Source organism: Candida dubliniensis, chromosome 6 (genome assembly GCF_000026945.1).
Source record: "Candida dubliniensis CD36 chromosome 6, complete sequence".
NCBI classification, from domain to species: domain Eukaryota; kingdom Fungi; phylum Ascomycota; class Pichiomycetes; order Serinales; family Debaryomycetaceae; genus Candida; species Candida dubliniensis.
Window position 1 is genome coordinate 458177 of NC_012865.1, and position 25612 is coordinate 483788.

The 25612-nt window shown below is 30.4% G+C and overlaps 12 protein-coding genes across 12 annotated transcripts; 6 read left to right on the plus strand and 6 right to left on the minus strand. All coding sequences in view use genetic code 12, as the record gives it.

Annotated features, from left to right (window-relative positions):
* Positions 1 to 172: 172 nt before the first annotated feature.
* On the plus strand, positions 173 to 3103 carry CD36_62310 (conserved hypothetical protein; the record flags this gene model as incomplete). The annotated part of the gene is made up of 1 exon (XM_002420944.1): positions 173 to 3103. The coding sequence occupies one exon, from the start codon at positions 173 to 175 to the stop codon at positions 3101 to 3103; it is 2931 nt and encodes a 976-aa protein (XP_002420989.1).
* A 130-nt stretch (positions 3104 to 3233) lies between these two features.
* Positions 3234 to 4613, minus strand: CD36_62330 (inner membrane magnesium transporter, mitochondrial precursor, putative; the record flags this gene model as incomplete). Its single annotated transcript, XM_002420945.1, has 1 exon — positions 3234 to 4613. One exon carries the CDS (start codon positions 4611 to 4613, stop codon positions 3234 to 3236), a length of 1380 nt encoding a protein of 459 aa, XP_002420990.1.
* A 475-nt stretch (positions 4614 to 5088) lies between these two features.
* CD36_62350 (serine/threonine-protein kinase, putative) lies at positions 5089 to 6774 on the plus strand (the record flags this gene model as incomplete). The annotated part of the gene is made up of 1 exon (XM_002420946.1): positions 5089 to 6774. One exon carries the CDS (start codon positions 5089 to 5091, stop codon positions 6772 to 6774), a length of 1686 nt encoding a protein of 561 aa, XP_002420991.1.
* A 47-nt stretch (positions 6775 to 6821) lies between these two features.
* Positions 6822 to 7961, minus strand: CD36_62360 (subunit of the COMPASS complex, putative; the record flags this gene model as incomplete). The annotated part of the gene is made up of 1 exon (XM_002420947.1): positions 6822 to 7961. The coding sequence occupies one exon, from the start codon at positions 7959 to 7961 to the stop codon at positions 6822 to 6824; it is 1140 nt and encodes a 379-aa protein (XP_002420992.1).
* A 728-nt stretch (positions 7962 to 8689) lies between these two features.
* On the plus strand, positions 8690 to 9226 carry CD36_62370 (vacuolar protein sorting-associated protein, putative; the record flags this gene model as incomplete). Its single annotated transcript, XM_002420948.1, has 1 exon — positions 8690 to 9226. The coding sequence occupies one exon, from the start codon at positions 8690 to 8692 to the stop codon at positions 9224 to 9226; it is 537 nt and encodes a 178-aa protein (XP_002420993.1).
* A 539-nt stretch (positions 9227 to 9765) lies between these two features.
* On the minus strand, positions 9766 to 10989 carry CD36_62380 (meiosis and centromere regulator kinase, putative; the record flags this gene model as incomplete). Its single annotated transcript, XM_002420949.1, has 1 exon — positions 9766 to 10989. One exon carries the CDS (start codon positions 10987 to 10989, stop codon positions 9766 to 9768), a length of 1224 nt encoding a protein of 407 aa, XP_002420994.1.
* A 2791-nt stretch (positions 10990 to 13780) lies between these two features.
* Positions 13781 to 14176, minus strand: CD36_62390 (conserved hypothetical protein; the record flags this gene model as incomplete). Its single annotated transcript, XM_002420950.1, has 1 exon — positions 13781 to 14176. The coding sequence occupies one exon, from the start codon at positions 14174 to 14176 to the stop codon at positions 13781 to 13783; it is 396 nt and encodes a 131-aa protein (XP_002420995.1).
* A 2512-nt stretch (positions 14177 to 16688) lies between these two features.
* Positions 16689 to 17412, plus strand: SAR1 (small COPII coat GTPase, putative; the record flags this gene model as incomplete). The annotated part of the gene is made up of 2 exons (XM_002420951.1): positions 16689 to 16707; positions 16859 to 17412. 2 exons carry the CDS (start codon positions 16689 to 16691, stop codon positions 17410 to 17412), a joined length of 573 nt encoding a protein of 190 aa, XP_002420996.1.
* Positions 17413 to 18179: 767 nt separating this feature from the next.
* On the plus strand, positions 18180 to 20216 carry CD36_62410 (uncharacterized GTPase, putative; the record flags this gene model as incomplete). The annotated part of the gene is made up of 1 exon (XM_002420952.1): positions 18180 to 20216. The coding sequence occupies one exon, from the start codon at positions 18180 to 18182 to the stop codon at positions 20214 to 20216; it is 2037 nt and encodes a 678-aa protein (XP_002420997.1).
* An 86-nt stretch (positions 20217 to 20302) lies between these two features.
* CD36_62430 (60S ribosomal protein L1) lies at positions 20303 to 20956 on the minus strand (the record flags this gene model as incomplete). The annotated part of the gene is made up of 1 exon (XM_002420953.1): positions 20303 to 20956. One exon carries the CDS (start codon positions 20954 to 20956, stop codon positions 20303 to 20305), a length of 654 nt encoding a protein of 217 aa, XP_002420998.1.
* Positions 20957 to 21336: 380 nt separating this feature from the next.
* CD36_62440 (ribosomal RNA methyltransferase, mitochondrial precursor, putative) lies at positions 21337 to 22449 on the plus strand (the record flags this gene model as incomplete). The annotated part of the gene is made up of 1 exon (XM_002420954.1): positions 21337 to 22449. One exon carries the CDS (start codon positions 21337 to 21339, stop codon positions 22447 to 22449), a length of 1113 nt encoding a protein of 370 aa, XP_002420999.1.
* A 156-nt stretch (positions 22450 to 22605) lies between these two features.
* Positions 22606 to 25368, minus strand: CD36_62450 (beta'-coat protein of the COPI coatomer, putative; the record flags this gene model as incomplete). The annotated part of the gene is made up of 1 exon (XM_002420955.1): positions 22606 to 25368. One exon carries the CDS (start codon positions 25366 to 25368, stop codon positions 22606 to 22608), a length of 2763 nt encoding a protein of 920 aa, XP_002421000.1.
* Positions 25369 to 25612: the final 244 nt, after the last annotated feature.

The following is a 25612-nucleotide window of genomic DNA, read 5'->3' on the forward strand; positions in this document are numbered from 1 at the left end:
TTCCAAATATTTTTTTTTTCTTCTCCTTTGTTTCGTGTCTCAAGACCAGACAACCGGACAACCACCACAGCCATTCAACACTGGCCCTCCCACCTACTAAAATCAAGATCAACAAAACAAACTAGCTACTACAAACACACACACACAATTAACTTATACCAACATATCATCAATGGCTACCGGCTCTACCTCTAACAGATTTCCAAATCTGTACTGGTCAATAGATTATATCACAGGGTTAAATAATCTAAAATCTCAATCATTCAAATCACTTAAACAATTGCATGAATTGAGAAAATTAGTGTTTAATTATATGACTTATTATCATGCCAATAGTGAATTTTTAAATAAATCAAGTATTGATCTATTTCCAGTGGAAAGTACTTTTTTACCATTTGAATACAATCCTAGATCAGTTTCAAACACTCCCACCACATCACCCTATAGGAAAAGAATAGTATCTAACGAAACAACCGTGCTTAAACACGAAACCACTATGACTACTGCTTATAGTGAATACATCGATTATATGTCACAAGAATCTACAATTTTATTGAACTTAACTTCAATTATTGATCGTGATGTGTTTCAAGATATCACCATGTATTTGAAATACCATGAACCTAAAATTAATCAACAGTTTAGTCGATTAGATGAGATTTATAATAATTATTTGAAAAGTTATAAGGTTATTGAAAAATTGAAGTCAAGACATACTGAGCAATTGAGATTGAAAGAGTTTTCTCAATCTCAAGTTGAACAAACAAAAGCTAGTCAAGATGAATCAGTTGGAGAAGAAGAAGAAGAAGAAGAAGAACAACAACAGCAGCATTCATCATCATTTGAAGAATCATATGCCGATGAAGATTTGGAAGAAGAGGAAATTGACAATACTTTTGATTTGAATTTCCCATTGCATATAGGTACGGTTGTTGTATCTTCAGCAGAAGAGTTGCAACTAATTATGAACCAATTAATTACCAAAGTCCCTATTACTATGAGAAAAATTCCCTTGCCTGGATACAAAAATGAAATTTTCAGTAGTGAATCAATATCGAAGGTTTTACTTAGCATACCAATAAAAGGGTTTAAACCTTCAAGATTGAACATTGAAAAATTTGGGCAAGGATTACTTGATTTAAAATTAATGACAAGTAGTAATTTTTTCAACAAAAAGTTTAAAAGTGAAGGTATGTGGTTTGAATGGTCTGACTTGGCTGTATACTTCGCTGAGTTCAAATCTTCCCTGGCTGCATCATCAGTACAAGAAACTAGTAGTATTGGGTCAAACACAACGTCAACAACTAATAAATCTAGTGCAATTTCTTCACCGAAAAATGGTCGAGCTAAGTTTATTACTGACATGGCAGAAACGACAACTAGATTCAATGCCATGTTTAATAATGTTAGAAGCTCGATATTGAAAACAAATCATGCCGAAATACTCGCGGAAATAGAAGACAACTATAATGAGGAGATCTTGAATTTACAAGAATACAAGTATTTATTGGAGAATGGATTATTTGATTTATCACAATATTTAGAAAAATTTGAAAAAATGAAAATAGAAATAATTTACAAGAGTTTATCGAGATTACTGGAAATTTTATTACGATTCCAAAAGGAACAAACTACCAAATTAGAAGCATTTTCAAATAATTTCATTCACAATATTAATAAATCAGAGAATTATCTACATGACTTCAATAAAGCTATGGAGCATTTTAGTACTGGAATATATTTCCCAAGTGTGATCACATCCGATACCAATGTGAGACCGACCAGTATTAGAACTAACTATCAAAATTTGAAATATCAATTTGATTTATATAAAGACATTCCATTGCAGTTACAAAATAACTTCAATTCAGATAATGAGTCCTTATTAAGTATTGCGTCGATTCCCTATATATTATACCAGACAATAAAAATCATTGAAGAGAGAAGTAATGATAATGTTGAAGATGTTAGAAAGTTATGGATGGCACCAATTGAGTATCAAAGTCAATGGAGAATAAAGCAAGACATTATCCAACTTATTGCTGATTATACACCAGATTTGAAAAATGATATATCTAACAAATATTTGATTGAACAAGAATTTTGCAATCAAGTGTTGAAACATTTAAAAGCCCAAAATACCAATGATGTGATAATTTTCGTGAAGAATTGGCTTCTTGAAATAAGTGATTCTATCATTCCATTTGTCATTTTCGATAGTTTGATGAATTTATATAATCAGGAAAATATTGCATCAACTGATTTAATAAAGCTTCTTTCTACTATTCCTAGAAGTAATTTAGCATCGTTGATATATTTTATTGAATATTTCGGTAATTTATTTGCCTTGGGTAGTATTCCAAACTATGAGATTTCTGATGAATTACCAGAAGAATCATTGTTGGAATCAATAGAAGAAAGCAAAATTGTCCAAGTTTCTGATGAATTGAATTCAATGGATACTATTGGATCTATACCCATTATGCATTTAATTTTAAGACCCTCAACATCAAAGAATTCTACTGGGTTTAAACCACCATTGGATAAGTATAAACGTATAATGGTTGATATTTTGAAACTTGATGTAAGAACTGAATTATTGAAACATTTGATTGAACATGAAATTAAATATAAATCTAAAAAAGAAGCTGAAAAATTACAGGTTAAAAAGATTCCAGTGCTGGCACCTGTTTCAGTTTCCGTATCAGTATCAGAATCAGAATCTCCTCAAACACCACCCCCTACTAAGGTGAATTCTGTTGATAAAAACATGCCAGCGATTGCACAACCACAACCAACCCAACCAACAACGCAAAAACGTCCAGAAAGTGCAGAGTTCACTTTAAGGCCATTTAGGACAAGACCAACACCAGTTCCAAGTCCACAATCGTCACCTAAACGAGCATCATTCCCAACTTTTACTGGTGCATTGAGTTCGTCAATCTCAGGTGGTGGTGCAACAGGTAAACTGCTAACTCCACCACAATCACAATATACAACAACTAACCAGTTATTACCATCTACTTCACATCATACCAACCGTGGACGTAGTTTGAGTAATTCATTTATTACTCCTAAAATTGAAATTGAATTTGAAAATTAATAAGAGACAATACATACATGTACTTTGCATTTAGTTATTTCTTTACTTATTCATTTTTTATTTTTTATCTTTACAAATACATATCACATTGTTTTATTACAAATAGTCATAGAGTCCTTTTTTTTTTTTTCTATTTCCGTTGATCATTTAAGCTTGTCATTGTTACTTTTTCAACTTTTTTCAATTGTTTCACACTGAATAGTAGTAATGCAATCAATGCAATTGTAGAAACCACCGTGACAACTTCAAATCCTCCATCTATTTCTTCAATGAAATTTTCTAAATTCATTCCATATAACGCTGATACATATAATGCCACCCCCATTGATAATAATCCTGTAGAAAATTTCAATCCTAATAACATTAATTGATTTCTATTAGAATCTAAAACCACATTAATTAAATCTTCAGTAGTTTTAATCTGATTTTTCAAATTCTCGACAATTTGAACAATTTCATCAATGGTTTGATAATAATTTTCTAATAACATTTCAATTTCTTCATGATTTGTCCCCTGTCGTGGTTGACCATCATTTGTACCATTACTATTATTTTGAAATTTTTCAGTAATATACAAATCATTTAATTCATCATCATTTTCTAATAAATCTTCTAGACAATTTTTAATTAAGGTAATTTTCCGATGGAATTGATGAATTTTTTTCAGTTCAATTAATAAATATCGTAATTTATTCCGATCGATACTATCTTCTAATCCAGTAATAATATTTTGTAATACAGTATTATGAACTTTCATTTCCATATTTAAATTAGAAACAATATAAATCAATATTCCTTCAAGAGCTTTAAATTCAAATGGCAATCCATCTAAATTTGTAGATTTTAATCGTTGACTTAAATCTTTAAGAAATTGCAGATGAGTATAAGAAGAAACTTGTGAATTTTGGAAACTTGATGAATTATCGAAAATTATTAACTTGTCATGATTAATTAAAGCACGAATGTTTAATAATTGTACTAAGATGCTGTTGCGTCGAATAGTAATATTAGGGACAATATCAACATTACTTGATGATCCAAGGGAGGAATTACTTAATGACAATGCTGATGTTGAAGGATGTAAAGATGAAGACAGGGAAGATGAACCAGACGATTTCTTTGTCCCTGCCGATGATGATTCTCCTGCTGATGACGACGCTGACGATGATGATGCTGTCGTTGTTCCTGTTGCTGATCTTTGCCAATTAAATTTCCTAAAATCTCTAGGTGTTAAATTATATCGTTTAATAAATTGACTTTTCAAGATTTCTTTACCATGTTGAATCATATCACCATTTGAATTAAATATTGAACATCGAACATAATCAGTATCATTATGTTGTTTAATGGATGATAATAAAGTTTTATGAATAAATACTTCATTGAATGAATCAAAATTTTTATTTTTGTTTAAATTTAATTTCGACGATTTGTTTAACTGACGTAGGCATAATTTGGTTAATGAACCATTCGGTAGTACTCTAGCTATTGAAGATCGTAAAGGAAACATTAATAAGTTGGATGTATGTGGCTCTATATATGTATGCTTGTATGGAGATAAGATGACCCTTTAGAAAAAGTGTGTATGGAATATTTCCTTGAGGTTTTGGTTTTTTTTGGTGTGCTGCGTGGGGTGGAAGGGAAGTATCGCCCTGCCAGCTAAGACTGAGCAACCACTTAGGCACACGACATTAACAAATACCACCACCACCGACTGGAACAAAAGCATTTACAAGCGAGGGGCGCGGGGGCCAGAAGCCGTTGGTGTTATTAATTTTCCTAATTAGGAATTATTATTAACATTCCGTTTTTGTTTTTTCAATGTTATTTTTAAACACGCCAAAATATAAAACCATAAAAAAACATACACCCCAAATCATATCAAATATTAATACTGATTTGGAAAAAACTACATTTCCTACATAAGTCTGTTTTCTTTTCACATACACAGCATCGAAATAGTTCAGCATAACCTCCTTATACTAATGGAATATACTAGAGTCAATTCAAGTGAAGAATTAGAAGTATATGAAGAAGTTGGTCGTGGTGGATTTGGAGTAGTTTATCGAGGTATTATCAAATCAACAAATCAAGAAGTAGCTATTAAACAAATTGATTTAGAAAAAGATCTGACTGATTTAATTGAAATCAATAAAGAAATTCAAATTATATCAGAATGTCATTGTCAACAAATCACCAGTTATATGGGATCATTTGTTAAGAATTATAAATTATGGGTGATTATGGAATTTATTGATGGCGGATCAATATTTGAATTATTAAAACCAGGACCAATAATTGAAGAAAAAATTATTAGTTTTATCTTGTATGAAATATTATTAGCATTAAATTATTTGCATAATCAAGGGAAAATTCATCGTGATTTGAAGAGTCAAAATATATTAATATCTAAAACTGGTGATATTAAATTGACAGATTTTGGAGTCTCAACACAATTATCTTCAAATTTTTCTAAAAGAAATACCACTGTGGGTACTCCATATTGGATGGCACCTGAAGTGATTGTTAATAACAATGGTGGGCATAGTTTTAAAGCTGATATTTGGTCATTAGGTTGTTGTTGCTATGAAATGTTCACTGGGAAGCCACCATTACAATCAAAATACCCTCCAATGAGAGCCCTTCGATTAATTTCTAAATGCCAGAAGAATCAAGATTTTATTAGATTAATTGAATTGAATGAATTAGATATATCTTGGGAATTTAAAGATTTCTTACATCAATGTTTTATTGAAGATCCTAAATTAAGAGCAAGTGCTAATAAATTATTAAAACATAAATTTATTACGAAACATATACATGATAAAGATAGAATTAAACTTCTTAAAAAATTAATCACGAAAAAACAATTGTGGAATCAACAAAATCATATAGTTAAAACTCAAAATTATTATGTCCCAACAGATATTTATAATAATCAACTCAAATGGAATATGGATGAGCAGTATGAGAATGAGAACCAACAAATGGAACTTACGAAGGAAAGTCGAGATCAACACTCAGGCAATACCATAAAATTTGATATTAGTTCATTAATGTTGAATAATAAATTAGAAGATGACATTGAAGATGATGTTGAAGATGATGGTCATGAAGAAGGGAAATCTTCTCCCTCAAGTGAACCCAATGATGATGTAATAGGATTTTTCAAAAATGATTTCAATAATATTTTAATGAAAATTTTTAATAAAATTGATAATAGAAATCAATTATCAAGATTACAATATGATCAATTAGTTGAAATGAATAATTTGATGACTCAATTGATTACAAATGATAATATACATGAAAATGGTAGTGGTACAAATAATAATCGAAAGATATTATTATTTCAATATTTGAAATATTTATTAAAAGAATTATTAAAAGAGAAAAATTCTCATATTAATCGATTGATATTACCATCAAGTATATTACGTAACACTGGTACCAATAATAATACCACTAACATTTCTGGAAATACCCTAGTCAACAATAATCATACGACAAATTTGATGACCAATTTTACAACGAATGGGATATTATCATCAACTACAACAACATCAACAAGGGCAAATCATAACAGGACAATTAATCATACATGGACAAAGTTTGATGAAATAGAATCTAGCCTATTAGATTCATGGATAAATAGAATGGAACAAGGATAACTAATATAGTACAATCTTAAAATTTAATAAACGGACATACACAGTACTTAAATAGGAGTTTCACCTCGTGATTCAACCTCTTTCTGTTGTGGTTCTTGATTTTCATTTCTGTCAATATATTTTTGATTCATATCTAAAATTGTAATTCTTCCGTCTCGACTACAACAACCCAATATTTCTCCTTGATTGTAAGTATCAACTCCTAATATAGCATCTTTGCCACACATTTGTGGATCTACTTGATAAACAATTTGTTTCAGTTGAATATCCCAAATTAATAATCCAGTTGAATCACTACCAGAAACAATCAACACATTGTTATATTCATCACCATCGCCACTAATACCATTATTATTATTATTATTAACATTTCTAGTTATAAACTTTATATCGCAATTGAATTTTTCACAAATTTTCTCACCATTTAGACCTTGATAAGTTTTATAAACTTTATTTTCCATATAATTCCATAATCGAATTTTCCCATCTAAACTAGAATTTAAAATAAATTGTCCATTTGGTGATAATTCAACTTTGGCAATTGGGAAATTTAATACATCATTAGTACTAGCTGTAGCAGTACCATGACCACCAAAAGTACTATTAGTTAAAGTTTTCAAACATTGACTTGTTTGTAAATCAAATAATCTCATTAATCCATCATATGAAGCACTAACAATAATTGAATCATCAGGAGTTAATGCAATTGACAGAACTGGATCACTATGAGCAGCTAAAGTAGTTAATATTTTCCCACCATTTGAAGCAATATCCCATATTGTAATTGTTTCATCTGATGATCCACTAATCAAAATATTGCCCTTTTGCGTGAATTTCAAAGTTGTTATATGATAAGTATGTTTCCGTAATATTTTTATACATCGTTGTTGAGTAATATTCCATAATCGAATGGTTAAATCATCAGAGCATGATGCAAGAATATTAGAATTTATAGGTGAATATACAATATCTGATATTCCTTTGGTATGTCCTGATAAAGTTGTGACTAATTTACCCGTTGTGGTATTATAAATGTATATTTTACCATTTGATGAAGAACAAGCAAAATTTTCTCCATTAGGGGAAAATTTAATGGCAGTAAACGTTATAGATGGTTCATTGATAGTATATCGGACCTTAAATAAATCAGATTGTTGAATATCTGATGTTAATATTGGAATTCCCATTGAATTGGAATGGAATGGTGGTTGTCAATATTTGATGGTGGTTGCTTGTTTTTCTTTTTTCTCCCAGGTAAATATATTTGTGGGACAAACCTAATATTCATTTCAATCTAAGATCATTCCCCCCATTAACATGATAAGGTATTATCAGTCATTTATCCTACAATGAAAGTATCTCCTTCACTGTCTTACATTAGATCAATTTAAGAGTGTTTCCTTATGTTAGTGTGCTTCCCTAGAATAATAGAGATTAGTACTTTAAGAATCGAGTGTTCTATTATTTTCCTATACTATCTAATACTCCAACTTTTGAAAAGGTCACATAACTTCGTATATTAATAAAACTATCAATGTACATTCATCTAATCGCTATATATATAATATTAATGGATTATGGTAATTGGTTGATTAACTGTATCCCAGACCAATTTATATTTGTGTATTTTCGCACGACTTTTTTGTTTGTGTATGTGACTTGCCCTCCTCCTTCTCGTGCTCAATCTTCACAGAATAGAAATCTCTCTCTGTCATTTGTTTAACCAATCAATCAATTAAATAGATAGACCGATACATATCACCTAATCAATTCAAGAGGCTTTTTCCCCTTTTTTTTTTCATCCTTATTTATTATTAAATCCAATATCACTTGATAATAAATCTTACTAGCCAACTATTATTATTATTTCAACAACCCCCTTTTCTTTTATTGGTAATTGTTTGTAACCATCATTATGGATCATAATCATTCAAGTAATTTATTTCGATTTGCATCAATTCAATTACCTAAATCAGCCAAATTACGATCATTTGGAATATATTTATCGGGGGCATTATTTGCCATTGGGTTTTGGTCACTTGTTGATGCATCAATATATCTGAAAACTATTAATGCTAGTGATGTTCACGTTAATTTTATTGATTGGATTCCATTTTTAGCTTCTTCTATGGGGATGTTAATTGTTAATTCTATTGAAAAATCAAATTTAATGATAAATCCAAATAATCAGACTGATTTTACTGGAAGTGGAGGTGGTCATGCTTGGGCAGCCAGAATAATTTTGTTTATGGGATTTAGTTTATTGGCTGGTGGATTAGCTGGAAGTTTTATGGTTTTCATATTGAAATATTTAATGAATCATTATACTTTCCCCACATTAGGTATGGGAGTTGCTAATATTGTATGTAATGGATGTGTTATGTTGAGTTGTATTTTCTTATGGTTGAGTCAAAATATTGAAGATGAATATAGTTATAGTTTAGCTTTGTAAGAGAAAACCAAAAGATTATTGAGTTCTAGTTATAATTTCTATATATTAAAGAACAAATATACAAACAAACAGAATAAAAGTATATCAGGAATAGTAATATTAAACAAAAGAAGGGTAACACAATAAATAACCCCTTGAAGAAGTATATATATATATATATATGTATAGATATATATCAAAATAAAAAACAATAACAAAAAAAACAAAAACTAAATAAAAAATAAAAGACAAACAAAAAGATTTGGTGAAGTTTTTATCAAAATTACTATAAAACCGTGCAACACATACAAAGCATTATAACAATTAAAACAAAGCAAAGGAAGGGAAAACAAAACAAAACAAATATTTGTAAAACTAGATTCTCCCTCCAAAAAAAAAAGTGAAAAAGAGAACCCAACTCTAAATATATTTAACACACATTGTATGAAATGTGTAACAATTCAAATTAATTGTTGAAATGGGAGGAGGAGAAGGTGGGTAAATGGATTGATGTGTAGTGTCATGGAAAGTAAGGTAGGTAGGTAAATTAGGTCTCTTTATTATGATTTCACAAATTCATTTTTCAATGACCCCAATAATTCTAATTCATATTCACTAAAATTAAATAAATGCAATTCAATTGGAGTTGAAGACCCTCGAGGATAAACTTTAAATTGTGAAGATTTCAATTCATCGAAAAATGGATGTACCAACACTCTTCTAGGACTAGCTCTTACATCAGGATCATATACCAATATTTTCATTAATAAATCAATTGCATCCAGGGGTGAATTACTAAAAATTTGTTTAAATCTTTCTTCTATACTGCAATTGAATAATCTTGTAGTATACATGTTACCACGATATTGAGGATTGCTTTTAAAGAAAAAAGTATTTGGTGGTGGTCCTAAAAGTTTAGCAATTTCTTTCAATTGAGATTCCGGTGATTGACCTTGGAAAATTGGTTTACCTAAAAACATTTCGGCAATAACACATCCTAACCCCCATATATCAATTTTGGTTGTATATAAAGAACATCCAACAATTAGTTCAGGAGCACGATAATATCTCGAACATATATAACTCACTGAAGGTTGATTTGGTTCCAATTTTTTCGCAGATCCAAAATCACAAATTTTCAATCTTACCGTGTTTGGATCAACAAGTATATTTGATGGTTTGATATCTCGATGACTAATACCATATCCATGTAAATAAAGCATGGCTCGTGCTAATTGGAAGGTATAAGCTTTCATATGAGGATATGGTATAGTGTATTTGGATTGACGATAATATTTGATTTCTGATTGTAAATTCGATGGCAAACATTCCATAACTAAATTTTGATACACCTTATTATCAGAAGAACTTTTCTTGTCGAAAAAAAATCGTAAACTGACAATATTAGGATGGTTAACAAATCGTAAGATTTCCAATTCTCGTGATTTATATTCAGTTTGTGCAGGGACTCGTTTAATAGCAAATGGACCCAACCATTCACCATCTTTGTTGTTGTTGTTACTGTTGTTGCTTGTTGTACTGTTGCTATCTTTCTCATTATGACTGTGATGACGGAAATGACCAAGTAAATGAGAACCAGTACCATCATTACCTTTAGATGAATTATTTTCATATTTCAACATAGCTTCAACAACAGTACCAAATGCACCTTCTCCTATTCTCTTGTATTCTTTGATTGTCATTTTGCTGGCACGTGAGGAGGAATTTTCCACCACGTCAGGTAAAGTATATTCATTTATAAAAGTTGACGACGATTGAGGCATTGTCTTGTCGGGGTAGTATAATATAGTTTAATAACAGGACACGGCAAACAAAAAAAAAAAACAATTAATTTATGCTAAAAATATAGATATGTATCTCTTCTATGATTGAATAAGTTGTAAAGAAATTCGTTCTTAAACAAATATGGTAAAACTTGACAGACGTATGTATATCTTTCTGTGATTGATTCTTGTTAAAACAAACTTAATGTCAATAATTGGTTATTTGTTATTAAAAATACCTCGTTTATATATAATGAATACCCAATTGAACAATTCAAATGTTACCTATGAATACTAATATTAATTCAAATTAAATTTATATGGAATATCGAAGATACAACAAATCAATACTCAATAAACGTCAATAGTGGGACAATCGGGTAAACAACTGATCAACTTTTGGTTTCTTTCAAATCAACAAAAAGAATCACTGCAGTAATGTACAATTGTATTAGTTGGAAAAAGTAATATATTCAATTATAAATCAAATAGATTGCAATTGTTTGATTAATAAAAGGGGAACTTATAATGATTGACAATCACTGAGTGAACGTGCGTTTCTATCTATCTATAATCCGTTATAATTAAGTAACGTGTAAAAAAAGTTGTTGGTTATATCGTTAGACGTAAGTGTAGACGTGATTGAGGTTATGATTGTGAGTGCAGTTGTCGTTACTGATCTGTTGTTGATAGCTGTTGTTGTTGTTGTTGTTGATTTGAATTTTGAGTTTATAATTTTTGTTGATCAACCAACTTTAAAAAAAAAAAAATAACAACAATCAAATAATCAATCAAACAAACAAAAAAGTGAAGTTGAAGTTGAGTTGTTACAGAGACATTTTTAACGCGAATAAGAGACAAAGAGTTGGAGTGAGACATAAAAAATAAGAGACATTTTCATTTGGCGTCCATCATTGTGTTTGGATTTAATTGATTGTTAGCCTTACTAGGTTCTACGAATTCTCTTTCTTGTATGGCTTAACTTGACTTATTCTTTAACATCAACAACTTCTCGATTCTTGTTCTTCTTCTACTGTTCGAGGATTCTCTTCTTCCTAGTTTGCCCCCTTTTTTTTTAATTCAGTAAACTGCAGTTTCCCTTCTTCCCAACACTCAACCTTAAATCACAATAATATATTGAAAGAGTATTAATTATTAACCAAAACCAAATAGAACCGCATATTACAACTTTTACCAAACAATTTATATTATCAACATACAACGTTGTGTATATATTTTCTAGTTTTTAATCTCTTTAAGGGATTTACAATAAGAAAAATAAAAACTGTGTTGATTGTTGAATCCACACTTTTACTTTTTTTTTTTCTTGTCGTTGTTCTTCCCTTTCTTCCCTTTCTTTACTCCATTGTATTTGAAACTAATTGTACTTTCCTTATATTTATTTTGGACTGTATTGCACTATAATTGAATCTTTTTAACTTCTTGTTTTGTTGGCTTTACTACTTCGATCTCCACATTAGTGCTTGATTGGTTAGAGATAATAACCATTGACCATTCTTGTACTTTTCCAAGGAATAAGGTTTATTCAAGATGCCAATTAAAACAACAATTGACTCTCTTTTTAGCCAATTAACCTAATCCTCTGATATACATATATGCGTGGGAATCTTTCAGATGAAACACGTAAGTATAATGGTTTTGGTTTCTTTTTTTTTTATAAATGCATAACAAAAAACAGTAAATGTTGAACTATAAAGATTTGGAAGTAGAGTTCTATTGAGTTGTTGCTTTCAATATGATATTGGGCGCCCCTTTGTTAATAAGATGAAAAATGTTGTGTGAATATATAATTCAACTCCGTTCCCAATTTCCTTCTCCTTTGTTATTTAACACCAAACAAAAAAAAAAAACTACTCCATTTATATTCTAATCAGATTGGATACACTGTGTGATTGTCGTGATACTGTAATATCATTTCCTTATTCCATTAAATTATCTGTTGTGTTGTTGCGATGGTCTATTTTAAAAATCAATTATTGATTCACCTGGTTGCAAAAAAAAAATCAACCTAAAAATCCAATCGTGAGAGTTGTGAGCCCTCATCATATATACTTGGATATCACTAAATTGATAAGCTAAAACTAATAGAAATATCTTGTGATAAATCCAATCAATATGGTATCAAGAATGTTTGAAGAAATACCAATTATTACTTCTTTTTTGTGGATTTTTAAATTGCAAGGTTGAATCAGTTGATTGAATAATCGTTCGATTTGTTACAAATATTATAATTACATCAACTCTTTTTATTATTCGTCAATTATCAGTTTTCTGGAAAACTCTATCCTTCCAATTGGTTGGAAATTATCTGAAATAATAAATTCTTCCATCATATACACTAAGAATATACTTTAAAATCAATAATATATTACCAGTAATATACAAAAAGCAAAAGCAAAACTTTCTAACTCTATAAAAAAAAATGGAAAAACAAATATGCAATGTAAATATCAAGTTTTTAATAATAATAAAATAGTGGTTTATCATTAACCACGTGCTAACATTCTGTATGAGTTTCTACTAAAAAAAGAAACAGGACCAGAATGTATATATATATATAGGCATGGGTAGATAATTGAAGCATTGACAATCCTAATTATATACCAATAGGATGTTCAAACTTCTTGATGATGATAAAAACAAAAAAACTAATCAACCAATCAATGTATGTCATTTCTATTTCAACTTTTAAACTCTCTAATTGTATTTCAATAGATAATTAAACAAAATAATAATCATAATCAAGCTTATTAGGACCTATGCTTTTTTTTTATAAGGCATAAAATATCAAAATTCCTGAACCTAATACTAATATAGTCAAAATAACCAATTTCAAAATAAATGTCCAAACATGATTTCTCCCACCAGCAGTTTCAATCAATTGTTTTTCTAAATCAACATCATCCAATAATTTGATTTTCCCGCCAGTAGAATTGGATTTATTCTTATTGGCTTTATAATCTTGTTTGATCAATTCATTGATTTCATTAATAGTAGTTGATCTTGTTCTTGTTGAATAATGATTTTGGGATAATGGGAGTTGGGTTATAGTAGTTTGAGATCTTGTTGCTACTAGATTAGGTTTGGTTTGCAGAGGTGGTCTGGTTATAGTTTGTATATTTGATGTTGATGGAGTTTTCAATATTGGGAAAGAATTGGTGGACATGGTTAAATTCGCTTGCTTATTGAATATTTTGTTTGAAGGGCAGCTTTCAGAAGTTATATTATGTGATCGAATTGGTAAGTTAGTTAATTGATATCTTTACTAACGTAACTTAAAGAAAACAGATGTCTCTTGAAAAGAAGTAAAGAAGTAAATAAAGAAAGAAAAACTAATAGTGTTGGGTTATTTATAGTAAAAGAATAAAATTCATCGACAAAGAGGTGATTTAATTTTGTGGAGGAGAAGAAGAAAAGGTGGAAAGAAGAGGATTAGATAATAATTGAATGATTGATTATGTAATTGACTCACCTATTATCATTCGTGTAAAAAAACAGGGGGTGAAATGAATAAACAACCAATTTCTCATTTCATTGATTAATATTTAACGTCTTTTGCATAACTAAATTTAAATTTATATTATAGTATGGGTATAGAACAGCAGAGGGGTGATTGAAATTGTCTTTTCAGAGACACGGCATTATCCGTCTAATCTTTTTTTGTTTGTTTATTTATCATTTTTCAACTCCCTCCCTTTCCCACACACACGATGGATTTCTTTGATCAATGTTCTTCTTTCTCTCTCCTTTCGTCTGAAATTTTGTACTCACTTCTTTCCTTTTTCGGACATGTGTCATCGCCATCTTTTAAAATTCTTTCAAGGCTATTAATTATTGTTATTATTAGAATTTTCTACTACACCTATCATATCATAAAGAAAAATTGCAAAACATTCTCTTGCACAGCAACATTCCCCTCAATCTTTTCTCTTTCAAGCAGCACTTTATAGTAATAATGTAACGTTATATACATATGATTTAGGCTCCATTTTATCTTTGCAAAAGATCGATTCAACGGTGTTACATTCTAGAAAATCAGTTGATGAGAGTTTCGAGTGGACCAAAGGCGGGATGTAGAATTAGCCGAGGGGAACAAACAAAAATAAATCCTGCAACCTCGCGCCAAACGGTGATACCCAGACCAAAAAAACAGAATGTGATGGTATTTCACAATAATTATAAGAATTATCGATTTTTCTGTTGTGGCACTGTCTTAATTTGATAATAAAAGAGCCCACCTCTTTCCTTGTCAGCTTCCAGAAAAAGATAAGTTTTTACCTACAATATAACAGATCATCGGGTGAAATTTGAGAAAAGAGTGTAGAAGAAAATAATTATTATTTCTCGTATATACATGGTAGCGATTGCATATTTATATCTACAATTTACTAACCTTGCTAATATTGGTTAAAACAAGGGGAAAGAAGCTTTAGTTTAATGGGATTACAATATCCTGTTTACCACTGAGCACAGTTGTACCATTATCGTACTATAAATATGTGTAAATTTCCTCTATTTCTATTAATTTGTTTATAAAAGTGAAAATGCAAGCTATCTCCATAGCTTAAACAATACGCTTAAGGGTGTTTACCCTTCGTCGTATTACAGGACATAAATTCTGCTGGTGTGTCAATTGGTAAACCACCAACATTTAGGCCGGATCTTGTGATTCAAAGCTCATCGGATCCAGAAAAGATCCAGAAGCACCTGTGTCTTCAATCGTATATCCAACATGCCCCTGCCATCTTTACCCGATGGCTTTAGAACCGTAAATACTATGGCGGTATGTTAAATACTCGGAAGAATCCAAGACGAGTCCGGCTAGCAAGATACAATATGCCCATATAGATATATTAACTGCCTTTGTCAAAGCATCCCAATTGGAGGTATCCAATGCAAACAATCAAGTCGAATTGTTTAAAATTGTCCCAATCCCGGGACAGACAGTTGGTGATTTTGTCAACAAAATCCAAAATAAATACCAACAATTAAAACAATACGGCTATGTACTCAAACAACACCGGAATTTGATGTTGGACTAACTAGTTTAGTATCTTGTTACCTTAGGAAAAAATTTAACTTGTGTTTTCTATAAAGTGTATTGATAAAAAAAAGAAATAGTTATCAAAAAGAAAATCAAACATAACTCAAAAGCAGGAGGAAATGAAGGTGGTTTATATAGTAAATAAATATGTTTCCGACATTGGTTGCAAACACATTTTTTTGGTGTAACTAGAGATTTATGAGACAATATGCAGGTAATAGTTACAATTCACGACTTTCTATTTTCTTGATAAAACCTTAAGAATGAAATAATGTCAAGAAATAATGTGATTGGTATTATGAATATAATACTATAGGTTTTAGAGGAGAGAGGAGGCAATCTAGTTAACTCAGGTGTTGTTACATTGTTATTATGTCGTTTAGAGTATTGATTTCTCATTTTGAACAGCAAAACAGTAGATGAAAAAATTGACACATTTACACGCCCATCCTTTTCAAAAGCAAAAGACAAAAAGAACGAAAATACATCCAACGAAAGATTTGTGAGAATTGATGATTTTCACAAAAAAAAAAATACCAACTTGTAGTTAACAAGAATTGAACATTTCTAGATTTTTAAATTCCCCAAGGTGGAAAATTAATAATAACATTTAATTATACGTTAACATTTAATCATGTGGATTTTTGACTGGTGTATGTAAAATGATTTATTTTTACCGAGTCAATACTCATTAATGAGTGGTTGGTCATAAAACCACCACCACCACTCTCTCAATAGAGTTTGATCTGATTATTGTTTTGCATATACTAACCAAATATTACTTTATAATGTAATTATTTACAGTTCAAGATATATTATCATCATTAGGATTATGGAATAAACATGCCAAATTATTGTTTTTAGGGTTAGATAATGCTGGTAAGACTACTCTTTTACATATGTTAAAGAATGATAGATTAGCCACTTTACAACCAACATTACATCCAACTTCTGAAGAATTGGCCATTGGATCAGTTAGATTTACTACTTTTGATTTAGGTGGGCATCAACAAGCTAGAAGATTATGGAAAGATTATTTCCCTGAAGTCAATGGTATTGTGTTTTTGGTTGATGCTGCTGATACTGAAAGATTTGCTGAATCTAAAGCAGAATTGGAAAGTTTATTTAGAATTGAAGAATTAAGTCAAGTTCCATTTGTTATTTTGGGTAATAAGATCGATGTTCCTACTGCAGTGGGGGAAATGGAATTGAAAAATGCCCTTGGATTATATAATACTACCGGTAAAGACACTGGTAAATTGCCAGAAGGTACTAGACCAATTGAGGTGTTTATGGTTTCCGTTGTCATGAGATCTGGATATGGTGAGGCCTTCAAATGGTTATCACAATACATTTAATCATGTGGGATATCATGTACCCTGTGTTGGTGTGTATCATTTTCAGATATGATTGGTTCTAAATCAATGCATAAATGAAAATACTATAATAGTAATAATAATATATAGTTTGATGTCAATAAGTACGTGAATTAAACAGTAAATTATTATTATTATTATTAATATAAACAGTTGTGTACCCCAGTTTTATTGCATTTTGATTATATTTCGCTAAAAATAACAAGGCAAATAATTCATCTGCATCAGTTTCATCAACCAATTCATATTTACAAAGTATATCACGTGATCAACTGCTACTTTCTTTGATTTATTCGTCTTTTACCAAATCTCTTATGCTCTATATTAGAGTAAGCAGTCTAACTTGGACCAAATTACAAGCTGGTTACATTTATGCTCCTGTAGTGTAGTCCCTGTTCTTCATACATACATAATAGGGGCAATTCCATTATAAAACCCACTTCTGAACTTTAGTTAAGACAAATAAATAATTCATAGCTCATAGCCTAATAGAAAGAAAAATTACCAATTGTTTAATTGTACGTGCTGGTCTTAGTTTGTTGATTTATATTTGCTGCAAAAGTAATTAGTAACTATGTGCTTGCCATTTTCCACGCCATTTGATTTTCTTGCTCTCTTTTCTCCGCCCATCAATCTTGTATACTCATCCCAAAAAAATCCATACTCAGAAATTTTTTTTTTGACACCATTACTAATCATAAACTAATACCAGTTTAGAACACATTATATACACCCAATAGAAACACATTATGGAGAATAGCAATAAGATATCATTACATCCAGAACAAAAGAAATGGAAAGCGCCAAAAGGTCCCAAACCAATACATCATAAAAACAAGAATCTTATTGGATTGGGTCGATCCATTGCTAATCAAAGAACAAAAGAAAATGCCATTCAGTATTTACCTGATGGTGAAATGAGATTTACTACTGATAAAAAGGAAGCCAACTGGGTTAAATTAAGATCAGTTACTCAAGAAAATGCTTTGGATGAGTTTTTAAGTACTGCTGAATTGGCAGACACTGATTTTACTGCAGATAAAAATCAACAAGTGAAAATTATTAAAGTTGGTAATACTTCAATTGTTAATTCTAACGGATTATTAACTACTGATGAAATGTTAGCTATGAGACAAAAACATATGATGTTTGAAAATAAATTAACTATACCTAAGCGTCCTAAATGGAATAAGAATCAAAGTAAATTAGAAATTGATCGTCAAGAGAATTTAGCATTTTTAAATTGGAGAAGAGAGTTGGCACAATTAACTGAAAATAATGATTTATTATTAACACCTTTTGAAAGAAATTTAGAAGTTTGGAAGCAATTATGGAGAGTTGTTGAAAGATGTGATTTAATTGTTCAAATTGTTGATGCTAGAAACCCATTATTTTTCCGATCTATTGATTTGGATAAATATGTCACTTCATTAAGTGATTCAGAGAATAACAAGGCGAAAAATAATTTATTATTAGTTAATAAAGCTGATATGTTAACTAGAGATCAACGTATTGCTTGGGCAGAATATTTCAAATTGAAAAAAATAAATTATGTTTTCTTTTCAGCTGCTAAAGCTAATGAATTATTAGAAAAGGAACGTGAAGAATTAGAGAATTTACAAAACAATACTGGTACTAGTAGTAATGCTGCTGCTGTTGTTGTGGAACAAGAAGAAACTGAAACTAATGAATCAATTAGAATATTGAAAATCGAAGAATTGGAAAAATTGTTTATGGATTCAGCTCCTAAATTTGAAGTTGATCCTGAATTCCCAGATAGAAAATTACAAATTGGGTTAGTTGGGTATCCGAATGTTGGTAAATCATCAACCATTAATGCATTAGTTGGATCGAAAAAAGTTTCTGTTTCTTCAACTCCTGGTAAAACAAAACATTTCCAAACTATTCATTTGTCGCCAGATGTTTTATTGTGTGATTGTCCCGGGTTAGTGTTCCCTAATTTTGCTTATACTAATGCTGAATTAGTTTGTAATGGTGTTTTACCCATTGATCAATTACGTGAACACATTCCTCCAGTTTCATTGGTTTGTCAAAGAATCCCTAAATTTTTCCTTGAAGCAGTCTATGGTATTCATATCCCAATACAGAAAGTTGAGGATGGTGGTAATGGTGAATATCCAACTGCCAGAGAATTACTTAATGCCTATGCTAGAGCAAGAGGTTATATGACTCAAGGTTTCGGATCCGCTGATGAACCAAGGGCCGCTAGATATATTTTGAAAGATTATGTCAATGGGAAATTACTATATGTTAACCCTCCACCTAAAGAAGCAGCCGATGATGATAAAAATGAATGGATATTACCAAATTTACAAGAAAGTCGAGTTTTCAATCGAGAATTGTACACATTAAACCATTTACCTGAATCTAGACAACATCAAATAGTTTCTGCTATGCAACATAAACATATACCAATTGATGAATTTAATTTGGAGAAGGATTTGATCAAATTGAATTTTTCTCAACATATTGCTGCTGCTAATGCTACTGGTAGTACTGGTGAATCAAAAGATGAACATAATAAACTTACAGGCAGCAACCAACTGCAAACAGAAGCTAAGACATTATTTTATGGTGGGAAACAAGCAGCATTAGAAAGTGCTGGTGATGAATTGGATCGAGAATTCTTTGCTATGAATAACATTTCAGGTAAATTTGCAACTCCATTCCATAAAAAGAATAACAGTACAGAAAAGAATCTGAATAAAAAACATAACAAGAAGAATAAGAAACAAGATAAGAAAGTTAGAGTAGTAGGTTACTAAATAGAAAGTAGTTATTTGCATTTTTGAATCATTAAACTATTATATTTGTACATTTTTCAGTTATACATATACAAGTAAAAATAAACTTAGTAGATTCTGAATGATGGACCCATGGTAGATTTAATAACCAAGGAACCAACATTTTGCCAGTTCTTTTTCAACAAAGAAACCAAGAAGTTAGCAGCCATCATGATTTGGTTAACCAAAACATCTTCTTCCATTTCAACGTTACCAATAGCAACGGCCAAACACAAGACTTTTTTCAATTGGAATTTAATGGTGGATTTAACATCAGTAACTTTACTGTATAAATCATCATTATGAGAAACTGGAGTTGGGAATTTACCAGCTTTAGATAAAGTTGGACCCAATAATCTTGGAATTTGTTTGATTAAAACTTCAGAAGCAATGAAAGCATTGTATTTTTTAGCCAATTTTTTAATCAATTTTTTGTTCTTGTTCAATTTTTTCAAGTCATCAACAGACATGGCATCAACACCTAAAGATTTAGCTCTATCAACATCAAAAGCATCACCAAAAATACAGATGGTCATGTTTGGTCTTGGAACTTGAGGTAATTTCAAAGTACCAGAGAAACGCTTGTCTCTTTGAGGATCATAGTTTTTCAAACCAACTTGTAATTCAACGGTTTCCAAGAAGTTTCTCTTCTTGGTTTCAGTGGAGTATTCCAATAATTTGTGGACGTTTTCTCTAACGCCAGAACTGGTGATCTTAGACATCTCTTAATTCTGTTTATTTATTTCGTCTCCCAAAAAAAAAATTATTGGTAAAGTAAAATTGATTCGACGAGGATAAAGTTCCAAAAAGAAGAAAGAAAGGGAAAGGACTAGGAAGATTGGGGATGAGAGTTTTTTTAATGTGGTGAAAATTTTCCACACAGATTTTAGTGCGCACAAAAAAGACTAACCAAAAACATCTAATCACGTGCACATATATTTGAGTAGGGCTATAGCCCTAATTATGTAGCTCGTGATTCGACGCGTTGATGTTTGTAAGCTAAACAAACACTCCGTAAACAGCCTTTATTCATTCATTTACAAATAGTTTTACCAAAGAGAACAATATAAATGAACTTGGGGGCTTACAGTCTATATATATAATGATATGGAATGTTTACAAATATATGCCACTACGAAAAGAGGGAGGACGATATTTAACCACGACTTTTACCACCAGTCATCTCCAACAACTCCGGTTTAAATCATTTCGAACTATTGATTTAAGTTTTGGATCACATGATCATACTAATATCCCTGATAAAAGAAAAGATAAGATTTTTTTCTATAATTATGATAATACCAGTAAGATTAAAAATTTGGATCGAAGGTTTAAAATTCTTAATAAATCCCAAACCAAAATTCTTGAACTTGGATTTATTCCTAGTAATTGGTTAATATATATTCGTGATACTGTGGCAAGGCTTCATAATTTATCTGATCCAGAAAAAATTCATCAAAAATGTCATATATTAGGATTTGATATTTTATTTGGATCACCACCAATTGGAGTTTCAAGTATTCAAGGGAATATTTTTTCAAAATTGGCTCATAAGAATATTGTTAATCATTTTAAAGAAATTTCTTGGACTCAATTACGGGATCAACGTCAATTAGAATTGGATATTGATCCTAAATCATATTTTTCAAGAGAGCAAGATGAATCAATGATTATTGATAAACAAATTGAACGGATTGAAGCTGGACTTAAAAATATCACCATGTCACAATTAAAACGTCAACAATTACTCAGTAAAAGAGATTCTTTATTACCTGATTATAGAATAGATTTAATTTTATCTGATTTATCTAAACCAGGTTATCAACAATCAGGATTTTATGATTTAACTGAATCAAATCCTTATTATCGATATAATAATAATAAAGGATTAAATCATTCAATTTTACAACCAAATAAAGCCAATTTTGAATTTTTAGATGCTGCTTTATTATTAAGTTGTAATTTATTAAAACCTGGGGGTAAATTTGTTGCCAGATTAAACGAAATTGATCCTTATGATCCCGAAACGCATTTATTACATGAAAAATTAGAGAAAGTTTTCAATGATATTCTTGAAATAAGAAATTTTGGACATATCAACAACAACAACAACGAAACAAGTTTACTGATTCAACCACCAATTGAAAAATATTATATATGCGATGGTAAAAAAAATGATGATGAGTATGACCTTAACGATATTTTTAAACAATAGACAAACGCCCATAATTTTAATGATTTATATATATATATATATATTTAATGATTTCTTTTTTTTTAAAAAAAAAATACTTACTTCTTTTTTCTCTTTGGTGACTTTTTGTTAATTCTTACAATGGATATTTTTCCATATTCTTATATAAAACTATTATTAAACATCTTCTGCTGTCACTTCATCATCTTGTTGTATTTCAGCCTCCACTTTATCCACTTCTTCATGTTGAACTTCTGAAGCACCAGCTTCATCTTCAATCTTTTCTTCCTCTTCTTTTTCTTCCTCATCATCCTGCTTGTTTTCCAAATCAATCAATGGAGCACCTGTTGACCCATTAGTTTGTAAATTGCTAAAATTATCAATCAATCTATTAGCAACTTTACTTTTATTCTTTTTATGCAAAGTTTGTTTCCATAATTCAATGGCTTTAGTCAATTTTTCAGAATCAACCCCATAATTCTTACCAAATATAACTGCTTCAGTATATCTTTCACTTGTAATTAATAAATCAAAACATTTACCAACATCACCAACTAACCACCATGATTGCCATGCTATATTATATTTACCTTTAGCTTCACATACTTCTGCTAATTTTATTAATTGGGATTTGTTTTGTGAAGATGATAATAGTAATAATAATGATGAATAATCTTTAGCTAACCAAAAACTTTCTTGAGCTAGTTTTATATTCCATTTTGTTAAAGCCAAATCACCCAATTTCTTCCATTTAGTAGAATTTGCTAATGATAATGATGGGTTTTCCTTTTCTTGTGCTGATAATAAATCATAAGCTTGTTTCAAATTACCAGTAGATAAAGAAAGTTGGAATTTTGAATCGAAATCTTGAGATAATGAAAATGATAATGCTAAATACCCCAATTTTTCAAAAAATCTTGATAATTGATTCAATTCAGTTTTAGTAAATCTTGAAATTAATTGAGAATATTCTTCAGATACATTATCCAAAGTGATTGTAGATAAATCTGGTACTTCTTCTCCACTTTCTTCATCAACGACATTATGTGTGGCAAATTGTTCCAAATCACCTCTCATAACTAATGTTTGTAATTCCAAAACTTCAGCATTCACATACCAAGAAACCACATCAAAAGATTTATCAATAAGGTACAATTTACCATCACTAGCTTTATATCCAATAATGTAGAATTTACGATCAAAATGACCCAAATTTATAACTTCACCTCCAACAAAATAATTCAATCTATTTGTAGTGCCAGTAGTGTACACAAATACATCACCAATGAATTTACCTGATAAAATAGATTCAGAAGTAGGCAAAGTATACAAGACCTCAAAAGCAGATTCTGCACCTTCTTCTGCATCCAATTCACCATTAGTCAATGCTTCTTCAAACAATTCATGATTATAACTCAAGAAATAAGTTTCGTTATTCTTTTTAACCCCCACAGTACTGCTAATTTCACCCAAATTGGATGTAGTGATAATTGCTAATAATTCGCCGTTATCAGACCAAATGACATCAGCAATATCATCATCTAGATCAACTCTTCTCACCAATTTACCATGTTCCCAATCATAAAAGGAAATACAACCTTCCAGTTTAACACCCAACAAGGAACCAGTGAAAATCTTATCGGCTTGATAAATCAAATCAAGAGTTAAATATTCTTGGAAATTCTTGTAAATTTTAACACTAACACCACTTTCACGAATGGCAAATGGACAAGCAGCTGATGAATCATGACTATTCCAAACGAAATCCAAGGCACTACCATAACTTTTCGATCTCCATGCTAAAGCGGTGTACACTATATATTCACCATCACCGCATACAGCAGCATATCTACCATTTGGCGAATGACTTAAAGTTTGTGGGAAAATTTCAATTGATCCCAAATCTCTTTGTTGCAAGTTTAATGATTCACCATCTTTTAATCCTTCAGAACTTGAAGGTTTAATTACTGATTGATAAACTTCGGAGTTTTTAGCATAAATCAATTTATTGTTAGAATCCATAGAAAATAATGGTTCTTCACTTCCCAATTTAATAATAACAAACCCAGAATCAAACCCGGCAGCAATAACATTAGATTTAGGTAATATTCCAATACACCAAGCTCTTTCTAAACTATAATTTATGGATTTCTCCAATTTGAAAGTATTTGAATTCCAAAATCTAATAGTACCATCTTCAGAACCAGAAACAATAATTGGTAATTCAGGATGGAAAATTGCAAATGAAACATTTGATAAATGTCCTTCTAAAGTGGCCACACATGATTTAGTTTGATAATCCCAAACTTTAATGGTTTTATCATCGGAAGAAGTGATCAAATAAGGTTTATCAGCTTGTGGATAATAATCTACATAATTTACCCCCTTAGATTCATGAGCAATTAAAGTGAAATTTGGTTGTGATGAACCTAATGACCAAATTTTAACTGTTCTATCTAAACATGCTGAAGCAAAAGTGTTTGGATCTTTAGGATTGAAATTTACACTCATGACATAATGTTGATGCCCTTCAAAAGTTTGTTCCAATTTCCAATTATGATCCCAATTCCATAATTTTATAGTTAAATCATCACTTGAAGTTAAAATGTATGGTTTAGAAGGATGAACAGCAATACTTCTAATATAATCTGGATGAGCTTCAAATTGAGTCACTTTTTCTCCAGTATTATAATTATAAACTCTAATTTGGAAATCATCTGATCCAACAACAATCCAATTTTTACGAGCAATGAATTTACCAGCACGTACAGGCAATTCAGTGACTTGTATAGATTTAACTAACGAATTGGTGGCATATGACCAAATCTCAATTTTACCATTATATAAAGTTGTTAAAATCCATGGTTCAGTTGGATGGAAATCTATTCCTTTCACTCTATCTGAGCGTGTCGAAAATTGTTTAACAACATCCAATTTCATTTTTTTCCTTTCTTCAAATCAGTCAATATAAAAGGATACAAAAGTAGTGAATATATTATCCCTAATTTAATGGATGTATGTCAATGGAGTATAAAAAGGAACACAAGTAAGAACAAATGATCAAGCTGAAATCAAATTTGAATTCTAATTTTGTTGTGTTGTGTTGTCGGGATTTTTTTTGGTCTTTTTTTTTTTTTTTCAAACTTGTTTCGGTTAACTAAGAAATGAAAGCCAAAAGAGAGAG